We start from the raw sequence: 21,823 nt of genomic DNA, 5'->3' as shown, positions 1-21,823 counted from the left end.
AAAGTTGATGAGCTAAATCAAGGTGTCCTGCTTCGTTGATTTAAATCCATGATTAAAATCAGTGATTTGATTTAAATCAATCCACCGTTCTTTCAGCCAGCCTGAAAGGAACCCTTCTTCATTTCCTGCCTAATTAGAATTGCTTCTGCAAGATTGGTTGGGATTGTGCCTTGATACACCAAGGCTGCTGCACCCGCTGAATTCCCTGGATGTCAGTTTTGGGGTTGAAGACCTTTTTTCCTGTTGTTTTCCTGCTTTTCAAATAATAGCATTAATGAAGCGATGCTGCTGCTAGAACAGGATGCCGCTGTCTTATCCCGTAATAGCTGGGGCTAGAAAAAACAGGTCTACAGTCGTAGCTCACCCTGTCTGTTGAGGATCATTTCAGCTGGACGTCTTCTTCAAATGCCAGGGAGGGGGGTGATGCTCCCCTGTGCTCTCCCGCTGTCTGCATCCTGCTGGGACCGATGCTGCCGGGTGCCTGCCTCCCAAGAGCTGGTGCTGAGCAGCCCCGCGCCAGCAGCCAGCTTACCCTTCTGCACAGAAACGGTTGGGCACGGGAGTGTGGGGAGGTAATTAAGGAAATGAGGGGCAGTGGAGCTAATAACGGCTGCTTTTGCTGCGGCTTCGTGCCCATCAGTGTGTCCTCTGGAGCCAGTGGAGGTTCCCGTGGGAGCTTGTCCTCTCCCGGGAGCCCTGCGAGCTGCTCCGGGAGGGATGCTCTGGCAGCCTGTCAATGTAAGCTTGTTTTGGGGAGTTTTTCTCAGCTGGCCGCTGAGAAACAACCTTTTTGGTTGTTTCTTTCTTTTTGGGTTGGTTTTCTCCCCCTTTGTTCTCCCCAACTTCACGATGCTGCTGGATGGCTCGTATTTCCCTGTGAAACTTTAATGGAAATTGTCGAGTTGGTAACGCGCTGCCTTCCTGCGGGGACCCCGTCAGCAGCATGAGCGCCTGAGCTTCCTCTGCCTGAGGTGGGAAGAAAAGCCTCTAACACAGCTCTGAAGAGGGTGTATCGTACTAACTGTGTGCCCGTTACTTTTAGGAGTACAGAAGCACTCTATGATGACAAACTGTTTCATTCTCTGAAAGCAATTTCTCTTGTAGCTATTGTATCCGTCCTGAGAAATAAAGGAGTGATTTCAGCCTGGTGTGAAATCCAAGGCAAAACCAGAATATTTTACTGCATTTCACTTCGGCCCATAAGCTTCAGAAAGCCTTTAGTTGTTGATATTCTTACTTCGGTTGGTTTGTGAGACAAGTCGTAGGAAGGCTGTTGTTCTGTAGCAGGACTTGGGCGAGCCCAGCCCAGACTGATCACCTTGCCCCTGCTGGAAGTGGAGCCTGGTGCTGCAGCTTGCCTGCAGAAGAAAAGGGTTCTCAATAAGGCTCTTTTCCTTTGTTTTTCTTTCTTTCTTAGATTGCACAGCTATTTAAGCAAGAGATTACCACGTACTCCAGATCTTTGGGGTGCCTAATTTGTGAGATGTATGTGCCTCCGTGCCTCCGCTATAAAATATCCCTTTATTAGTAATGTGCAGAGGAACTGTTTGGAAATAACACTACTGCCAGTTCTTAAAAGCTGAAGCATTTACCTTTACAATGAAAATGAAAAATGTGTAAAAGCTTGCTCATACTTATGACAAGAAAACAATGTTTTGTTAAATAGAATATAATTTAAAATATGTTATGGGAATTTACATTTTCTAAAGAAGAAGCTGCCAAATCAAATTAGTTTTGAATTCAGGAAAACTCTTGCTGAGGGATTCAGACAAGCCATATGGTACTCTGGAAAACATCAAGGCAAGGGAAGTATTGTGTGGGCTTTTACCACATTTTAGTCATTTGGAGAAGAAAATATGTTTTATTATTTTTTATATACAAAATGGCTCACATTGCAATTTAATGAGAAAGAAATGACATGTACCTAAGATAAATCAAGATAATGAAAACCTACTCAGATGCATTCAGCTTGACTTAAGGTGTCCTTGTTTTGATTGTAAAGTAGTTAATATGTTGAGGGGCTTTTTTTTTTTTTTAAATAGCTATGATGGGTATTAATTTTATGTTGGACTCATTTCAATTTTGCAGCAGCCAATTTCAGGTACTTATATGGACTGTCGAGAGAGGAAAAATTAATTCTTGGAGCAGCTGTTGGTGCACAGAAGGCAGGTTCAGGTGTGAAGCTACTTTTAGGGACTTGTTGGTGCTTCAGCCTCAGAGCAGAGGCATGATGCTTATTAAACGGTGCTTTAGGGTAGCGCCAAGGGTGTAACGTGAATGGTGCTGCAGAAACCCTCTTACAGCCCTGCAGCCTGGTGGTCTGTCACCCCATTCAAAGTTTCTTCCTGCCAAATGTCATCGCTTCTTTTTACCCATTCTGGCTCTGCTGCAGCTGGCAGCCTTCCACACTATAGTGAGCAAGGCGTTGCATGCCTGCAGACCTTTCTTTTGTGCTGGTTTAAAGCAAGAATAAAAGCAGTCATGTCCATGGGAAAATGCATTGCGATTCGCTGGTGAAAACAGCAGTCTGAAAGGGGAAGGCTTGGAATTTCTAGGCTCTGAGTGCCTTCTTTTTAAAAGATACTTTTGAGCGCTGCTTCTGAAGGTCCAGGTTCACAGCCCTCATGTGCAGGAGCTGCAGGCTCCTGCTCAGAGGGACCCATCCTGCTCTTCCCAGGAAGGAGTGACAGGGGACTGGCTGGTGAGCGGGGGGAGCGCTGAAGCCCTCTTCGGGGTGGGGGGCTACACCTGACATCCGCATCGGGTCTCAAAACCCAGCCCCTTCCCTCTTCTGTAGCTCGGTTTAGGCTGTGAACATCTATTTTCCAGACTGACTTTGCTTATTGAATGCATGTCAGAAAAAGAAAAGCACATAAACATTAAACAAAGCCAGTCAGCCTAAAAAGCAGATTTGTACCCATGAGGAGCCAAAGGCAGCTGCTGCTTTGCAGGAGGGTGGCACAGGTTACTCTGGGGTTTTGTCTGCATGCGTATGTGGTGGGGCTGGGTTTGATGGTTTTTTGGTTTTCTGCAAGACCCGATTAAGTCCAGCCTAAAATGAGATGCACTATCCCAAACACCATTGATTCCCCCCACGCAGACAGCCCGTCCCACGCGGCGTGGGCGCACATGCGTGCCGTGGCATCCCTCTGTTCTGGCAGGCAAGCCAATGCTGATGTTTCTCAAGGACACGGGTCTCCTAAAAAAGGCAACTTCTAAAGAATAAAACTTTGCAAAGTCACTTTTATCTTTACTGGGCAACACTTGTTTCCCATTAATTTAGAGTAAAAAGGCTTGTTGTCAGTATCAGGGCATTAAAAACATACATCATTCCCAGAGCTGTTCAGACGTGGTCAAAGCTCACATAAATAATTCTCTAGCCTTGGTATTTTAGGAAGGGCACCATCTGGCTCCAAGATAGAAAAAGGATTCCAGAACTAATAATTAGGTTTCAGGCGTTCTTTAGAATAATTGGGCATAGGAGCGTTTTTAAAAATATGTGTGCTAATTAGTGCAAGTTTTTACAGAAACTGGAGACACTTTAAAAACCGTCTGCTTCCTCACAAGACAGAACAAGTTTTTGCCTTTGGGGGCCAGATCTTTTGCCCCACTGAGCCATCCTCGCGCCCCTCCTGAGGGTAAGGGGTGGCCTGAAGTTGCTGAGAGGTTGTTTTGGCCTTTTGGAAGTGTCTCTTGCCAGGTACCCGGCGTGGTCACGTCCCTCTTGGTGCAGAGCAGTGACCAGGGGGGGCTGGGGGCAGCGATGGCTCCGAGAGCCACAGCACAACGGGACAGCTTGTGCCAGACTGACTGGGGGATGGTTTGTGCTCACCAAAAGCTAAGTGGCACCTCGCTGGGTGCTGTGTGAATGCTGTTTCTGCAAAAAACACAAGATGGCTCTTAGGAAAGAAGGTCCCTCTTGTTTACTTTGCGGTGCTGCGGTATAAGGATGCTCACGAAGCCTCTGCCCTTCCCTCGCTGCTCTGCTTCAGCCTGGCAGTAGCTTGCCTGCTTGGCCAGTGTGTGGGCTGCATGGCAAATGCCTCGTCTTCGATGGCTGTTGCAAAACACTAATGCTCTGAGTAGGTGGTTAGTGTCAGAAAACAGGTAACTAGCCGCGTACAGGTAAAAGCTCCTGCCACAAATCAGAACAACGGGGGAGCCCGTCTGCTGTGTTCCTGCTCGGGGAGAAGCGGCAATGCAGGCAGCAGCAGCACCTAGATAAGGAAATGGGTAGTTATGGCGCAAATAGATAGGTCAAAACAGCGTGTTGAACTGCACTTAAAAGTGCAGCTGGGCATTAATGCAGTTTACAGTAGCATAACGTGCTGCAGAAGCTGTCACGCTAGCTAAAGCCTTCTCCGCAGAGTGTTTCTGATGGGTATAAGGGGATGCTAAGATACATGTTTGCGGAGTTCCAATGACAGCGTGACTGCGGCCACTGCGCTGGGAGCCGCGCATCTAACTGGGGCGGGCTGCTCAAAGGAATCGCTGTGCACTCGGCCGTTCACCTCGACATCTGAACTTGCAAGCACGTGGGTCCGTGCGGCTGCTGTCATTCCTGATGCTGCCGTTCAGGGCTGTCGGGACAAGCGGCATGTCGCGCCTGCCTTCCCTTAAAGCCGGCATGCTGTGTTAGCCGGGGGGTCAAACTTTCTCTGTTCCTGCAAAGCAGGTGCCGGGTTTTGTTCCTGGCAGAGGTGCGTGCTGCGTGCCTGGAGTCGGGGGGCTCACGGGGCAGGGGGGGCACTGCAGGAGTCCTGAAGTGCTCCCCTGAGGGTGGGCTGGGCTCAGTCCCTGGGCAGTCGGTTGATCGTGCCTCGTTATTACCTGATAAATGGGGTCCTGGACTGCCAGGGAGCTACCGCAATATGTGTGACAGGGAGGGATGCCTGGGTCAGCATAACTGTCTTCTAGTAGTAATGCTGATGTTTTGTGCCCTCCTGCTGTGGGACTGTTTGTTCTTGAAGATAAATTATGTGCATAAATGTTTGAAAGATTGAACTTATGTATTGCTTCTCTTTGCACACGCTTGCGGTAACTGTGGTTCCCTTTTGGGGACTGTAGAGAGGCCTTACAATATATGCTGCTGCTGTTAAACTTTATAGCAGCACTGTATTTGCAGAGAGCAATGCCTACAGTTTAAAACTCTAGGAAGTAAGGTGTATGTTCAATTAAAAACTGAATAGGAACTGTACTTTGCATATTCTAACCCTCCATGTTTTTTTCCAGAGGGCAGCTGAGACTTACAGCAATGTGCTCAATAACTGCACGGTACCTATATGGTCTGGTGTTATATTGGAAAATCATTGTAACCGGGAGCCCATCCACCAGATTTGAGCTGCAGCTGTATGGTCCTTTCCAGCATTGTTTTATATATGCAACATTATTTTAAGCAATTATTTTTGTAAAAACGTTAAAGAATTCATGCAAAGAAAAGTAATAGCATATCCGATGCTAGCTTATGTATGCACATGCATATGTAAATGCATACAAGGTGGAAACAGAGCCGGATATCTGGCAGCGTTTCACACCGTTGCACATGTCAGTGATATCCACGAGTAGAAATGATGGGCGCTGAAGTCACACCAGCCGTACCTATTTCCATATCATGTAGCTAGGTTTCACCGCTGAATCAGAGTCTCTGTAACGTTAACTCTTCTTACAGGTAGTGTGCAGCTTGTGCTGCTGGCACACCTGTTCGTTTTCAGCGTGCTGCTGAAGGGAGGCAGGCAGAGATGAAACTCTCCGAAGCAAAGGTGGTGCTGGTTTCTCCCGCTGGTGGAGGCGCACAGCTGCTTCAGGGCATCCTCCTGCAGCAGGAGACAGGTGCGGCTACCAGGGCTGAAATTTAAAAAGCCATGTCTGCGAGGACCCATTAAATCTCAAGAGAGCCTCAGAGGAGCTGTCAGTCACTTATTTTAGCATAAATCATAAGGATGTATAGCATTATGCTTCCAAAGAGCTTCCCCCCCTCACACCTGTGCTGTTGTGCTGTCAGTGAAATGGTGGGTCTTGTCTCCAGGTAACAAAGACCTGTCGATGATTTGGGGAGGCTGCATTCATCTCACCTCCCTCACTTTGTCCTCTCCCTTACCAGTAGAGAAGGCTGCTGGAAAATGGAGCACCCAAAGCAGTCACCGGCTGGGGGGTGTCCATGGGGGGTGTCCAGCCAGCCAGAGCCGCCTGACGGTTCGTCAGGCTGGGGGTTTCCCTGTACCAGCCCCCTTCCCTAACTTAGAACGGCTGGATGTTTTCTGCTGAAAGCATTTTTCCACCTACTTGGCATTACAGAAGGCTATATCTGCCCTTCATCTGTGCCCTTCAGAGTTGTATCTTCTGTAAGGCTTTTTTTTGTTTTGTTTTGTTTTCTGAGGTGATTAGCACATGGTTTTCCCCACAAGTAAATGAAGCTCATTCACTGAAAATAATATTCTGTACACACTATACCTGTTACAGTCCGAGGCTGGGATTTGCTCCGTTGTTGGAATGTAGCTGCTTTCTTTGGGAACAAATGCTGCTGGAGGCGGCAGGTGTGTGCAGCATGGCAGCGGGGCAGGACGGGGCTGTGGGTGCCGTGGCGAGGGGCAGGTGGGAAAAGCACGGTTCTGTGCTGCACCACTGGATGCAGGTTTCGGGTGCCCCCTCTCAGCAGAGTGCCTTGGAAGCTGCTTTGCCCACTTCTCCGAGTCACCCATCAAACTGGCATCCACTAAACACTTCCTTTGTCACTTACTGGGGTGTACGGGGTCGGTACAGGAACACGGCTGGGGCTTCTTGCAGCTGTTCCAGAGCACTGATACAGAAAGAGAAGCGAAATGACACCTTCTCCCCACGGATTCCTCCCTGCTTGCTGGAAAGCCTGGTGGCTGCAGTGGGGGGTGCTGGTGGTGGGTAGCGAGGCTGTGGCAGGAGCTGGGGAGCTGAACCCCACGATGGTTTTGCATGAGAAAGCAAGTGCCTGGGCGAAGGGGCTTTGAGCACGCTCAGCAGTAGGGAGCGAGGCTTTTTCTTTGTTTTAGGATTTCTTGACAGAGCAGATCACGATTCAAAGTAGAAAAACAAGCAGCACGGTTCAAAAAATTACATGATGCAGAAATTGTCAGGCACTAATTTTCGAGTTAGAAGGGTCCTGCCAGGCAGGGGGGCAGTGCCGCCCCTGCAGAGAGGGCTGCAGGCAGCGTGCGGGCACGCTCCCCAGAGGGAAGGGGTTAGAGCGGTGTCTGCTGTTGAGATTCCTTTGCACAGGAGGCTGCGGTGGCATTGATTTAACTACGTTAGTTTCTTTTTCTGAAAAAAAAAAATTGTTTTTGCATTACCTTGTTTTTCCTAATTGCTGATTTTTTTTTTTTCCACTGCGCTTATTTACTTTTAACTAGAATGATCGGTGATATTTTTTATTTCTTTCCCCCACTTTGCAAAATGATCCTCTGATTTGCTTGTACCTTGATTTTTCTCTTGAGACTCCTTCATGCTTAAAGAAATGTAAGGAATCCATATGCATTTTGGGAAGTACAGCTTTTGTAAAATATACTAAGTTTTCATTTACCAAGAAATTCAGTGGGTTTTTTGCTTACCTTTGCAGTGGGAGGTGTGGATAATTCCTATCTGTTACTATACTTAGGCACGCTAAGCACACAATTTGCAGTAACTGGAAGTAGGAAAGGTGCAGAAGGCAGGTGAGGAAACCCAGGTAGCTTCAATGCTGCTGCTGGCTCTGCCCACGTGGCCGCAGAGCCCCTCCGTGTGTTAGAGTGGGAGCAGCTGGGTTCAGAGTCAGACCCTCCTGTGATGCCGTGGTCTCTTTCTGTGCGTGTCCTTGCATCTGGCCGATGCCAGAGGGAAGCAGACGCTGCTTTACCAGCCGCTTTTCCAAAGCTAGGGGCTTGCTTGAACTATTTTTCCTTTGTTTTGACACGTGTGTTAGAGCATTGATCAATAGATTCAAACATAGATCAAAACTACATTTCTTGGGTAGTGCCCAGCTCCTAAAAATGTATGTGGAAGGTCCGTCTGCTCCCTGTCCCCTTAACCTGCTTGTGGATCCTCACAGACCAAAACCTAAAGGGATGTGCTTAGAAGGGACACGTGTATATAGCCAAGCTAGCGCGTACTTTGCTGGCGTATGTGGATCATAATGTGTGTGAAGGAAAACTTGGAGTTTCCCCTGTGTTTTCCATAGTTGGAGAGGAGCACCCTGTGGCAGGGGCAGAGGTGTGCGACTCTTTTTTTATGAAACGGTGATAACAGTGAACTTTTCCATGATGCTGTGGTTGTGCCTCCCCAGAAACCGCAGCCGACCAAGTGGGATGCATCGACCTCCCTCCTCCCTGTCACCTCGCCTCTGGTTTCTCGTTGGTTTAACTCCGTGCAGGCTGGTGAGAAGAGGTTCGTGGCTGGGGTAGGAAACAGTCCATTCGCTTCTTGGTGCCCTGAAAGGAGCCAACAGGTTCGGGTCCCCACAGTCATCTCCGCTGTGATGCCAGCATGGGTGCAGCCCGGTGTCCCAGGGCTCCCTTGCAAGGGGAGGGACACAAGCGGCACAAGTTCATCCTCCTTTGTCGGGAAGGCTTCTCCCGTGATGCTCTGCCAGCTTGGCATTGGCTTCAGATCTAGGCTGGCGGGGCAGTATACTCTGCTCAGAGAACCAAAACAGAATCTGTCATAGTTCTGATATCAAAAACATACACTATTGAGTCTTTTATTCAGCATTTATGTATAAATTACGTGTTTTTTCTGCACTATTAGCCTGTGGGGTATATTGATCCACACTGTCAATATCAAGTTATGAAAAAGCAAGAGAGCCAGCTCTTTTTTTAGCATGCTGTCTATTGACTTTTTTTTTAAACAAAAAAAAAAGAAAAAGAAAAAGGAAAAAAGAGATTTGTAGCAAAATATAATAGGGGATTTTAGATAATTATTTTTGAGCTACGGGTTTTATTTGACTTAATAGAAATGTTTAAGTCCCTTTAAGCTATTGGATACTGACTAGCATAATGAGAAGATAAAAAACAATTGGAGCTGTTCTAGCAAATGGCAAAGTGCTTTGGAAGGGCAACCGGGAAGCGTAACAGAAGTATGGTGCAGGAGCAGCGAGAGGCTAACCTCAGCCAGGGTGAGCAGTTCACCAAGCTACAAAGGCTTTGTTGATGCCATTTTGCCTAATTAGGTATATACCCTTTAAAGCTGAAACTCATTGCAGTACTGACTCAGACACTGTTTTCCCACATTTGCTGCTCATCTCTTGGCAATAGCTTGTATTGTCAAACTATGATGTGTGAGCTACCACTCACTTCCCTGGCAGATGTGCCAGACCACTTGTGAAAAAAATCTCATCATATGTTGGTAACTATTTTAATAAGTTATTTTCAGTTTTCTAGTATGTTAAAAAAGAAGTTAATCATAGTTCCTTTAGTCATGGCTACATCTTGAACAGAAGCATTTATAAGAAGATATGCTAGCCATCTTAGCTCCTACTCTGAATTATGAGTACTATCCTAAGCAATGTTTTGTAAAAATTTGCACCAAAGTAAATCACTAACAGCGGCCTTTCAATTGCAGCATCAACTGTGGGAAAGAGCCTTTTCCCACTGTACGGCACTCATAAAAGTCATGGCTGGGTTTTCGGATGCTGACCGCAGCTTGCCAATATTGGACGTGTCTTCTGATGTGGTTCCACTCATATCTTGAGGAAACATTGTCTCTACTAGTCTTATACTAATTCAAGCATTTTTAAGGAGGTGGATTTTTTTTTTCCCCCTAAGTCCTATTTTTAGATATTTGCATGGAATTACTCTACATTTTTTCTTACTTAGAACAGCACCGCTGCATATGTAACTTTTTAAAAGCAGTAAGATTTACTCAAAGGTCTTAAAAATTTAAACCCACAAATCAGCCTGCAATGCGAATCTGACTGTTTTTGGATTAGCACTGAATCCAGAAACAGAGTTACGTCATTCTGAGCCAAAAGCTAGGCTTTCCATAAAATAGCGTGATTAGGAGGCCATTGAGATCACAGGTGATGTTTTGGGGTGGTGGCTTGTGGAAAGAAGCTTAGGGCTTTCCCTTTGAAGGGAAACGCTGCAATAACAAAACCTGTGCAGCACAAAGGCACTGGTGGCTTTCATGGGTTTTCCTTCCAGCAGATTTTGCAGCCTTCCTGATTTGAAAGGGACCAGATCACAGAGCAGAGACGCGCTTGCTGCTGCCAAGCAAACCAGAGCTTTGCTGGTCCTGCTTCAGAGCTATTGGTCTTAGTGGTTTCCTTTGTCTTCTTGGAACCAGGTGTTGGAACAGAGGCTGAGGTGGGGAGGTGGGAAGGTTGATGTGCTGACACAAGCAACTTATTTTGTGGTAGCGTTTTGTATCAGTTACTGAGCTTTGAACTGCTTATTTGGTCTTAAGCTTTGCAGAAGCTAATGCTGGGAACAGCTTTTTTATGTAGTTTGAAAGCTTTGCTGACTTGGAAAGCGCTCTCCATTTTATTTTGTGACCACCGTAATGTATTTAATGGTGGACAGTCAAATTTTAGAGCAGCATGGCTATGTACAAATTCCTTTTGCATACCTATCAGAAATTCTAGAAACTTTTGATGGTTATGGTTACTGTAATGATTATTGCTTTAGACATAACGTTTGAAGTTCCTACTCTGACAAAAGGTTGTTGCTGTTATTCAGATGCTGTGTAGGTGTTTTGGTACCTTCAGACTGATGCTGCTTTTCTTCTGCATGCTCTCCTGTGTACTGCTTTAGCAATGACGGTGATAGAAAATGTTCGGAGAAATGCTTGGTGTGAAACCTCCCTAGGGTAAAGCTTACAGTGCTGATAACCCCTGTAAACTACACCCTGTAGCACAACCCCACCTGCTCTTGGAAGGACATAACTTTCTAAGACTTCTGTCTTGCAGGCTGAAATTTCCTTCAGTCTTTTCAAAAGCTTGTGCTAAAATCGTCTGAAATCAAGCTACAAGCAAAGCTTACAGGAGGGAAGCGTACAGATGCAAAAGTTGTGTTCTGCTGCGGGAAGCAGGGAAAATAACCACCAAAATACTGCAACAGCTGGATGTTTTGAAATCTTGAAGCAGAAATAGCCGTCAGTGAAACGGATGGCAGTTGAGTAGTCTGGCTTGCAAGCAGGCACACAGCACCCGGAGTTTTATTTGGTCACGTTGTAGGGCTTTGAAGACTGTGGCTGAAGTGCTCCGTGGGGTTTTGGACCCAAATGTGTGGAGGTCCCAACCTTGAGTCACACTTAGGGTTACACAGAAAGCCAAGCGATGTGCACGTGTTGGAGAGCTGGACGTCCCGTGCCGTGCATGGCTGAACTACAGGGCAGAGCTCCGGGGAGATGCTTGCAGTGACCTCGGCCCCTGTGCAGGAGGGGGCTCAGGGCTCCTGTATTGATTAGGTGGTGGAGCCCCTGCAGCCCTGGCCAGATGGGACAAGTTGTCTCAGCTGATTTCTAATTATAGCTCATTTCTTTGTACTGTAAAGCAAAAATTTGATTTATATGGAGTTCGAAAGGAGTAGGAGCATATAAGTTGTTAGTGTTCGTAGGAGAGAGGATTTCTGAAGTGCTGACTTGTTTCCTCCAGGATTTTTTCCTCATTCTTAAAGGAAAGCCGTGTGTTTTAAACAAGCATAACGCTTCATGTAGGGTAGTGATAGCTGAATTCTACTGGCATTTAATACCTGCTCTCTGGTGTTTGCAGTATCTCTGTAGCTTTAAATGCCCTGCCTGTTTCCTGATGCACACTGCCTGATGCCTCGTCGCTGCTGGGTGCCAAGCCCCGTGTCCCTAACCTGCCTGAGTACTTGCCCAAGTCAGAGTTAAACACACAAGTGCTCCTGCATGTGTGGGTTTGGCTGCTTGTGTCTTTGGAGTTAAGTAGGTGTTTCTTTGACCAACTTGTCAAATGGACCTCAGCATCTTCCAGAGTCGTAAACATGCTTTTAATTGGGTCTTAAGAAAAACAAAAAAACCAAAACCAGAACAAAAACCCCCAACCAACCCCAAATGTGCATTCCCATTCAGTTACTTCACATCTTCAAAGAGCTCAAGTTAGCAGCAATGATTCCAAAGGGTAATTGCTGTCCACTGTGTCAGTGCTTATAAGAGGATAAAGGATTGTTTTTTCCTTGGGTGTTAAAATTGCCTGGGCTCTGATATTATTCAGGTTTTAAAATTCACTGAAGGGATACTGTGACAAAGTATAAGAAATCCTTCAGCAAGTTCTGTTATGTTGTTTTACAAGTGTTTGTAATACTAAATAGTGTTGGATATGTTTATCTGCAGTTATTTTCCCTCTTGGATAATGCTGATGGTGCTTTTGTAACTAATAGTCCTTTTAAAGTCTTAGTCACCCACATGTGGATTCACTTCTCTATTTAAACAGGTGGAGATAAGAAACAATATACTGTTTATAGAACCTGTATCATATAACATATCCACAAACACACAGTCCTTTGTTTTTAATCATATTTGTACAATGACGCTAATCAATGTTTGATTTTTCTTGGAAGTGTTTGCCCTGCTTCCCTATTTTGATGCCCAGCATATGAAACCAGGAATCACTGTAGGCACCAAACCGAAATGGGGGCTATCACGTGCATGAATTTTGATAGCACAAGCCTTGTTTTTTCGCTTGCTTTAACCAGCCTTTTGGGGCATCCTGAAGTGTGCCTTGTATTTTCTTGTGCTGTGTCAGAAGATGAGTGTCCCTGGCGCGGCTTGTGTGAGCTGTGCTAAGAGTGCCCGTTGCAGCAGGTGTGAAGAGCCTTGTTTTCAGCAGAGCAAGCGGGATCGCAGGGTGGGATCGTTGGAGAAATGGCACCGGGGCCTCTGTTGCAGAGCTCCGCAGACTTGAGACGGAGCCGTGTTTGGCTCCCAGGCTGTGGTGGCTCAGCAAAAAGGATGATTAAAGGCTCGTTCTGTCCATACAGGACTTGGCGTTCCCTTTCAGCTGACTGTCGGGCCCAAGTGGGGAAACATGAGATTCATGACAAGTTTGCTGTGTTTGCTCTCTCTGCACCCGTGTTCAGTGTTGTGGAAGTCTTGAAAGCCTACTAAGCATCTCATTGAAAAAGCAACTTTCTGCCGGGCAAGGAAAAGAGAGGGAGAAGCAGCAGTTAAATGTTGACTCCTGTCTGAGGAGCCCAGCTTCCATGCAGCACGGCAGGGGGACAGCCAGCGGGGAAGCGGCTTTGGAGAAAAGGTCCTGGGGGTCCTGCTGGAGACCAAGCTGAAGGTGAGCCAGCAGTGCCCTTGCAGCAGAGAAGGCTAATGGTAGCCCGGGCTGCAGCAGGGAGGGTGTTGCCAGCAGGTTGAATGAGATGATCCTTCCCTTCTAGTCAACACTGGGGAGGCCAGTCTGGAGCAGAGTGTCCATTCATGGGCTCCTCACTACGAGAGAGACATGGGCATGTTGGAGAGAGTCCAGTGAAGTGCCGTGAAGATGATGGGTGGGAGCATCTTTCCTATAAGGAGAAGCTGACTGAGCTGGAACTGTTCAGTCTGGAGAAGAGAAGGCTCGGGGGGATCCCATCAATGTGTACAAATGGCTGATGGAGGATGCAAAGAAGATGGAGCGAGGCTCGTCTCAGTGGTGCCCAGCAATAGGACGAGATTCGGTTGGCACAAAATGCAATGCAAGACATAACTCCGAACATCAGGAAACACTTTTTCCTGTGAGGGTGACCGAGCCCTGGCACAGGTTGCCCAGAGAGGTGGTGGAGTCTCCATCCCTGGGGATAGACAAAAGCCATCTGGCCATGGACCTGGGCACCTGGCTGTAGATGGCCCTGCTGGAGCAGGGGCTGGACCAGGTGATGTCCAGATCTCCCTTCCAACCTCAACCCTCGTGTGAGCCTGTGAACTCTCTTAATTTTTTCTCTGAATAGTGCTTTTAATTAATGGAAATTACTTGTCAGTGTTAAAATCCACTTTAAGGCGTATCAATATCAACAGCTAGGACAGTAAGTACTTGCTGTCAATTCTTGTTCAAAGCAGGAGGTTTTTACTAATGTGTTTTGCATTGTACCTACACCCAGCTGTCATTCATGTACTGCTTTGTCTTTAAAAAATAAATAAAAAAAGTTACTTTTAATAAAAGCATGACCAGTGAGGAGTGGAAAAGCTGGTGAAGGGTCTGGAGAACAAGCCCTGTGAGGGGGAGCTGGGGGTGTTTAGCGTGGAGAGGAGACTCAGCAGGAAACTTCTCACTCCCTACAGCCACCTGACAGGAGGTGGTGGTGAGGGGGCGGTTGGTCTCTGCTCCCAGATAACAAGCGGCAGGATGAGAGGAGCCAGCCTCAGGTTGCACCAGGGGAGATTTAGTTGGATATTAGGAAAAATTTCTTCCCTGAAAGGGTGGTGAAGCATCGGCACAGGCTGCCCAGGCAGGTGGTGGCATCAGCATCCCTGGAGGTGGTTAAAAAAGGTCTGCTGTTTAAAAAAAAAAAAATCACCTATGGGTGCTTAGGTATGTAGTTAAGTGGTGGGCTTGGCAGTCCTGGGTTAACAGTTGGACTCGATGGTCTTGAGGGTCTTTTCCAACATAAATGATTGTATGATTCTAAAAAGCAACTTCCTGATCTTAAGAACATGTAATTTTTGGGTTTGTCAAATACTGGTGTTTCCTAAAGGAAATAATTTAAGCTGATACGTAAGCAGATGCTCAAGAGGATCTATGTGTGTACCTATATAGCTGAAATCCCTGTAGGAAGTGGAGGGCAGAAAGGAAAATGCACCTGTTGATACTTCAGGGCTAATAGCAAGCAGCTTATTAATACGTTTATTTCATGAGGCAAAGCTTTTTAACCTCCCGCACCGTGTTAAGTACAACCTGATCTTGGCTACCTGGACATCAAATGGGAGGACCAGAAACTTCAAGTAAAGATTTGAAGTGCTCATCCTAACTTAGGGTTTCCAAAGTACTTAACTACAGTTTCTGAAGTAGGTGCTAAATAGACATAATAGCTCTTGGGTTTGTATACTTCCATTCCAGAAGCTGCTAATTGACCTCCCCGGCTTGCTGCTGCTGATTGCTGCAAAGAACTGTGGCAGCCAGCGCGTCCCGCTGCTCCCTGGTAACGAGACCTTGCTCCGTGGGTCCAGGAAGCGTAATAGGAAGCATCATTGCTGAATCTGCCGGGGCACGGGCATCAGCAGTAAAAAATTCAGTGCAGAAGGGAAGTACAGGACATCTTCATAGGTGTGAAACATAATTTAAATGAGCCAACTGCAGGGTATGGAGGCAGGTTCGGCCACCTGGTTTTCCGCTGCTTTAGGAATTGGAGGGAGCAGCTGGGCGAGCACCGAGGGTGGGTTTCAGGCAGTACCTCTGCTAGTCATACTTTTCAGATACAGGGTCATAGTATCCCCTGGATCTTGCATCTAAAGGGTGCTTGAACAGCCCTTGTTCTGTTCTACATTTGTCACGAAAGTGTTACTCTTAGGCACTTAAAAAGGGTGTTTGCAACATGAAGAATATTCAGTGTTTCAAATGGAAGGCAGAGGTAGAAAACAGGGCTGCTTTCCACACACTTCCTACAGCTTTTGTTAGTTCCTTGGAGAAACATCAGCTTCCTGAATTTTAGATACTCACCTTCTATCCATTCCTCTTCTGTGATCCCATTGATTTAAAAATAATTAGTCTAAATTATGACCTGCATCACATAGTCTTGGTGAGGACCTAACAACAGCACCTCCTCTGCCTTTAAGCCTCTGATCAAGTAGTCAGATTACTTTTGTTTTGTTTTGTTTTGTCACCCAAATATGTGGGTACTGTTTGGTTCTTCCCATGTGAGATACAGGCAAAGAGCGGGGGAAAGAAGGATGCCTGTTAGCACTGCCGTGGGCATGTGGAAAGTCCTGTAATTAAAACCATCAACAGCAAACATCATCTCAGTTTAGCACTGTCCTGCTGGCATCTCTCTGTGTCGTCACCTCCCGCTGCTGCTGCTTTCTTCCTCGGTGTCCAGACATCAGTGGAAAGGTTTCATCTGGCTCAGAATTCCGTTAGCGCTGGATGAAGGAGGGGGAAATGAGTTAAACCTCCAGCTGCTCGGACTTGCACGTAAAGACGTGGAAGCAGAGTGAGCTGGATTAACCTGGGATGTAGGTGCAATTCGCAGCTACTTCAAGCAGAGCTTCTCCCGGCGTCCGCGGGGCAAGATCCTGCCCCTGAATTAGCGTTGTTATTAACAGCGCTGGCTCGGCTTGAGAAGGTGACATCTGAGAGCCATGCAGGGGGGCTGGCTGAGCTCTTAATTAGCTACAGAAAATGCATCAGGAATACAGCAAGGCAGGGCGTGCCATCCCATGACTTCTTGTAGCGTTATTCCCTACTGTTGTCTTTGTGCCCTCCCGCAGTTAATGAGATACAAGGGCCTTGACATTGACCCTGGGTTGTGTTAGGACATGGAGCGATTTGTTATGTATTTGTAGATCCTGCTTTCATTTTCTTTTTGTTAAAATGAGCTGGAAACTATGTACAGGGCTCTCAGAAAACAGTGGTTGATGGTAATAAGCACTGTCATATCATTAAGCAATCATTTTCTTCTATTTTCTATTTCATCCCACCATTCTACAAATATGTCTAATAGTAACAGAGAGAGGAGTTCCCAAATTTGTTGAGGTGGTGGTTTGTTTGCTTGTTTCTTAAATGGATAGGTTTGCAGAGTTGTTTTGTGGAGATTACTGCAGTTCCCACAGTGAAAGTTTTCAGTTACTCAACCAGTTTGCACTCCTTAAACCTCCTAGATTTGTTGCTCCAGAAGTAGGAAGAGAAAATATTACAGCAGGACCTTTTGTATTCTTCTGAGGACCACTTATCTGTATCTAAATAAAACCTGCATCTTTCTGGTTCTGTGTTAACAAATCCCTAGAAAAAGGAATGATTTTAGTTTAGGCAGAATTTGTGGCAATACATGATTTTGGGTTGGTTTGTCCAACTGAAGGAACGCCTTTGAGATGAAAGAGTTCTTTTAAAATCAGAGGCTGGTCTTTCCTTTTGTCAGGCCATTCATTGATTACCTGCTCTGAATGCTATAAATGTAAAATCCTTTCCAGAAAGAGTTTCGTGCACCCTCATGAGGCTATTTGTCAGGTCTTTGGAAGTGTAGATTGCTACCGTAGTGACTTGCAGGGGTTAAACTGGTGTCTAGACAGCATAACGTTACAGTTCCCCCAGGGTCATTTTGGTTTCTGCTAATACTAGTAGCTACCAGATACTAATGACAAGGAGTATCTCCTAGCTGGAGCAGCAGTTTCTGGTTTTCCATGTGCAATGCCAAATACCATTACAGAATTTCAAATTACTAAATGACATTTGACTGGAATTTTAATGGCTACTAACCAGCTTGCTAATTGAATATATATTCGCAGGTTTCTTGCAGTTTTGAACCGATGGGAGGGAGGACCCCAAAAGGACTGAGCTCTAGCAGAAATGGAAATTAGGATCCAACCTGCAAAGCCAAAGTTGTGTTATCCCTCTCCTGGAGGTCGGAATGAGGATCAGTGCAAGAGAGGGCCAAGGGGAAAATTTGTTCCAGCTTTGAATTTTACTTTTGTTTATAGTTTGATTTATTAAAACATTGGTCCTATTTCTAGAAAATTGAAGTTTACCCATTTCTTAAAAAAAAAAAAAAAAAAGTTTAATTTTTGAAGCTTGCACTTCCTCAGCACCATCTAGTGGACCAGCTGCTATTGTCATTTAGAAAAGAGCTGGTCTTCATAACCCATGCAGCAAACTAGAGCGTGCAGTCCTTATAGTGTGAATAATGTACCTAAAGTACGTTTGTGACTCTGTAACAGAAGAGAAGAAGATTAGCAGTTGTTCAGTTGAAAAGGAGCGGTGAAAAAGAAAGGATGTTGAAGATACCTGTGGGTTGTGCTGCTTGTTATCTCCTGCGCTCCTTTGGTCCACTGAGCTCCAGCCTGCTTGCCTGCTTCTCTGCCTTGCCATGTGATGTCATCCAGGCTGGAAGCATCCCTGTGGAACGATTTGGGACTACTTTTTCTTGGTGCAGTACCACACAGCCCAAGGCACAGCCTCATTTGTCGCTGTGTGGTACAAATGATAAATACGAGCTGGTGCAAACAGTGGGCTCCAAAGTCCTCACCTGAGGAAAACGCTCTGGAGTCTTTCTAATTGAAATTGTAGGCAAGGAATTCAGTGTCTGGCTCTTTGAAAAGACATGATTTTGTTTTTTTAAAAAAAAATAAAATCCCTTGGGAAAACCTCCTTATATAGTGCACATATACACTCAATGGCATTGTCAGTCACGCCAGCGGCTGCCTCAGGACTTGGAAAAGGTTAAGGGGTCTGTGGCTCAGGTCTTCGGGGGCATGTGGGAACAGGTTTGCTTTCTCCAGCTCTAGCAGGAAAGTCTGACTCTCCAGAAAAATGAATGTCTCTAGGAGTGGGTGTTTCTGCGGCCCTGGCTACATCACCAGCATCCTGTGCTCTCCTAAGTAAGGCTTCCTTGGCAGCAAGCCCTTGATGTTGCAGCTCCAGTTGCAAATGAAGGGGGAGATGCTGAGCCTCTGGGCAGAAAACCCTGGCAAGAGCCGCAGGCATGTGAGTGAGAGCAGGCAGCCAGCACGCTCGCTCAGTGGTGCTGGGCAAGCACCAGAGGGCAAACATCCCTCTGGTGTAAGGAGCAGTGAGCATCACCTGGAGCAGGGGCAACTAGGGAAAACAGGAGCAAAGCAAAGTTGCGTTATAGCGAATGCACCAACTTGTAGCATCTTCTCCTTTAAACTTTCTTCTGTTTTAACATTTCATCACTTTAGGGTCTGTTGTTTTTGTTCAGTTCACATGTTTTGGATACCAAAAATAAGTGGGTCAGTTTTATTCTGTAAATCTGTATGCATTAGCACAACAACATTGTGCTGAGGTTTCCAAAAAAGCTGTTCTTAAATAATTCATAGAAGCATTTGACTTCATTTTTCCAAATTCTGAATGTGCAGACTAGTTTGTTTCCCAAGTTTAAGGGAACCCAGCATTTAGATAACATTCGTTTTTCTTTCTTTCTTCTCTAAGTTTTTTAATGTCGTGCAGCGGTCAGGACATGGCTTGCCTGCTGGCCTCCTCGCAGTATTGCACTGCAGTGTAATCTCTCCAGGCAGATGCTGCTGGTTTTGTGGATGAAGAAAATAAAGGTTTAGGGATTTTTCTTCACAAGTTGTGAGACAATAGATGTGGATACTGATTGTAGGGTACGTGGTCATCCAGCTGAGTGAGTGCAATCCAAGTTGGGAAATCCACCAGGCTCCTGTTGCCTGCTGTGGGAAACGTGGGTCCAGAAAGGTCACAATGTTGGAGTGCACAAGTGCAGTGGCAGGATCCTGTTTTGTCCGAGGTTTGGGGATAAATCCTGCGTGCTGTGAAATAACCCCTGGCAAGGGTGGTGGCTCTTCTTTTGTAACAGCTGTGAACCAAACATTAGCTGGCACTCGGGAATTCAAGCAAACACTTACAATTGTTCCCTCTCTTTCCCTTTCTGCTCTAGCTCTGGGATTGTACACAGTAAACGCGGTATATGGAGATACCATCACTATGCCTTGTCGTCTAGAAGTACCAGATGGTCTTATGTTTGGAAAATGGAAATATGTAAGTATAGCTTATCTTTACATTCATTAGAGCTGGTATAAGAAGGTATGTATTTTTTGTGTATGAGATTGTCAGATTCCGATCGGTAGGATTTCTGCTTCAGATACAAAGGCTTTTATTCCTGTGTTTGTAAAACTGCAAGATCCCAATCCGCATAATTTCTGCCAAGCCTAGATTAGAGGTTTGAGGAATTAATCTCATTGTTTAAGAGAAATAATTATCCGGGAGTTCTCTGCCAACCGGTATTAGGGACCTGGCATGTTACCCGGCGGTGCCTGGCTGACTGGACAGAGCTGTCCTTGTACGTGTGCGTACTTCTGCAGTGGGCTGCCTCCATCCCCGGGCAGGCACCGTCCCTGAGTTCTGTCAGTCATTCGGCAGCGTTTTGTGCGTCGCTGTGTTTAACACACCCCGAAGAAGAGGGCAGAGCTGACCTGAACAGAGTTGCTGGTGGTTTCTCTCTGATATTTCCGGCGCTCAGAGAACAAAGGCAGAAACTTGGGTGCTCGCCTGGTCGCCTTGGTCAGCCTGTGGGAGAAACACCGTGGGATGTGCCACTTCTGTATGCCATCCGTATCCCAGGCCAAAAGGGGAATAAACATATCAAAGTCAAATGAAACCTGCAAACATACATGGAAAAAACCCACTGCAACGTCAAAACCCTTTTGCTTCTTAGACTGCCATCGGGACAGCTGGTTTGCCTGTTTCTGTGAAGTTGATCTAAACCTTCTCTCATCCTCAAACCAAAACGTTACCAGCAATAGCAGGTGATTGTTACTACAACAGTGGATTAAAAAATATGTAGTTCTCTCTCTCTCTGTAAATGGCATGCACCAGCCTACAGCCGGTGGGTCTGCTTCTGGGAGGGTCCGTAATCCCACTCAGCTCCTTCCTTCGTACCTGGAGGTTCGCAGCTTTTGCAGCCCTCGTCTGCTCAGGAGTTCCTCCTCCACAAACATGCTTTGGGAAATGAACTCAGAAGTCTGCAGAGAACGTTTCTTCAAAAAGGGAAGGCGAAACTGTGTCACATAAGCGTTCAGAAGATGCAGTCCCTACATTGTGCAGTGTGCAGGCTGCTGACTTTTCTTGGAAAGACACAAGTCCATCTCTATGAAGATGCAAAGCTGTTTTGGGAAAAAGAAATGCATTATCTCTTCCTCGTTCATTTGGATTGCTCATCTCAGACAAGTACCAAGCAGCAAATGGAGGTGTTACAGCTTCTTCTAACTGGAAAGGGACACAAAAGCTAACATGCAAAAAAAACCCCTGTGTAGTTGCTGTTGTATGAAATTGTTGACACAGCCTACACAAGAAGTGATACTCGTTCTCCCAGGAGAGCCCCCAGCATAGCAATGCTTGTTTGTACTGGGGGAAGGAGGGTTGGTTTAGGGGTTGGTTTTTTTCATTGGGTGATTATTTTATTGGAAGGAGGCACTCTATGGTCTGCTCTGCTGCCTTGGGAGTATGGTTGGGGTTCCTGGCAGGGAGCCCAGGGGTACTGGGAGGCTTGCCCCCCATGGCAGGAGCAGGCATAACCCCACGGAGTTAAGGGCTGGTTTGCACTTGACATCCGACTTCTTGTGTATCGAGCCAAGGCAACGCTTTCTTTCCTGTGTGACGGACATCTAGAGTAATCCAAGAGTTAAAAGTGCGAGAAGGAGAAATACTATAAGGGAATTTAAACTGCACGTTAGCTGTTGCCTCCTGCTCTCTGCCCAGCTCTAACACCACTCATCTCTTGTCACAGCATCATCATGCTTTTTGTGGGCTCCACAGTCAAGCTGCAGTATTGTGCTGGGAACACTGCTCGCATCAGTGCTGCGAGGTGCAGGGGATGAAAGGGAATGAAACCCCCTTCCAGCCCCCAGCACAACACTGAAGGTGAAGGTGGAGCCAGCCTTTCACCTCACTTTAAACAAAGGCAAGCACTGCCTGTCCCTGCTGCGGGTGTGTGTAAGGAGTGGGGAACCAAGTCCCACAGAACTCCACCCATAACTTTGTCTCTCGTAAATACAAATTTTAGCTGCGGGAGGTGTGTGTGAGGCCATCAGCTTTGTATTCCTTCTTAGGATGGCACCTGCACACTGATTAATATAAGGAGGTTGTCTAGAAAATATTTTGCAGATTATCCTGACATGCATAAATAACAATATTTGATTGTATGTATATTCCTATGCCACAAACTCTTGGGTCCTTTAAAAACAAAGG

At 46.3% G+C, this 21,823-nt stretch overlaps 2 protein-coding genes across 5 annotated transcripts in view; one reads left to right on the top strand and one right to left on the bottom strand.

The window, feature by feature from the left end:
• ALCAM (activated leukocyte cell adhesion molecule) overlaps window positions 1-21,823 on the top strand; it is a 124,942-nt gene that overhangs the window by 67,792 nt on the left and 35,327 nt on the right. For all 3 annotated transcript variants that reach the window (XM_056328691.1, XM_056328692.1, XM_056328693.1), the window contains exon 2: window positions 19,515-19,615. In XM_056328691.1, the coding sequence (XP_056184666.1) occupies window positions 19,562-19,615 (54 nt within the window). In that variant the 5' untranslated portion in view covers window positions 19,515-19,561. The remainder of the gene's footprint in view (window positions 1-19,514; window positions 19,616-21,823) is intronic.
• On the bottom strand, window positions 6,420-18,186 carry LOC130144663 (uncharacterized). Of its 2 annotated transcripts, none has more exons than XM_056328694.1 (2): window positions 17,882-18,186; window positions 6,420-8,635 (listed from the first exon to the last, which is right to left on the bottom strand). In XM_056328694.1, exons 1-2 carry the CDS (start codon window positions 18,055-18,057, stop codon window positions 8,104-8,106), a joined length of 708 nt encoding a protein of 235 aa, XP_056184669.1. In that variant the 5' UTR covers window positions 18,058-18,186; the 3' UTR covers window positions 6,420-8,103. The 2 variants fall into 2 exon arrangements, 1 of the variants encoding a protein (XP_056184669.1); XR_008820203.1 differs by lacking the exon at window positions 6,420-8,635 and adding an exon at window positions 9,559-16,882.

Source organism: Falco biarmicus, chromosome 2, assembly GCF_023638135.1.
Source record: "Falco biarmicus isolate bFalBia1 chromosome 2, bFalBia1.pri, whole genome shotgun sequence".
NCBI lineage: Eukaryota > Metazoa > Chordata > Aves > Falconiformes > Falconidae > Falco > Falco biarmicus.
Note: the sequence above shows the minus strand (reverse complement) of the source record. Positions and strands in the feature narration are given on the sequence as shown.

Excerpts from the sequence above, each read along its gene's own strand:
- LOC130144663 (XM_056328694.1), bottom strand. The coding sequence starts at position 18,057 with ATGAGGCTGTGCCTTGGGCTGTGTGGTACTGCACCAAGAAAAAGTAGT. Across the intron at positions 8,636-17,881 it reads ACAAGCAGCACAACCCACAG|AGTATACTGCCCCGCCAGCC; the intron begins GTATCTTCAACA and ends TTCTCTGAGCAG.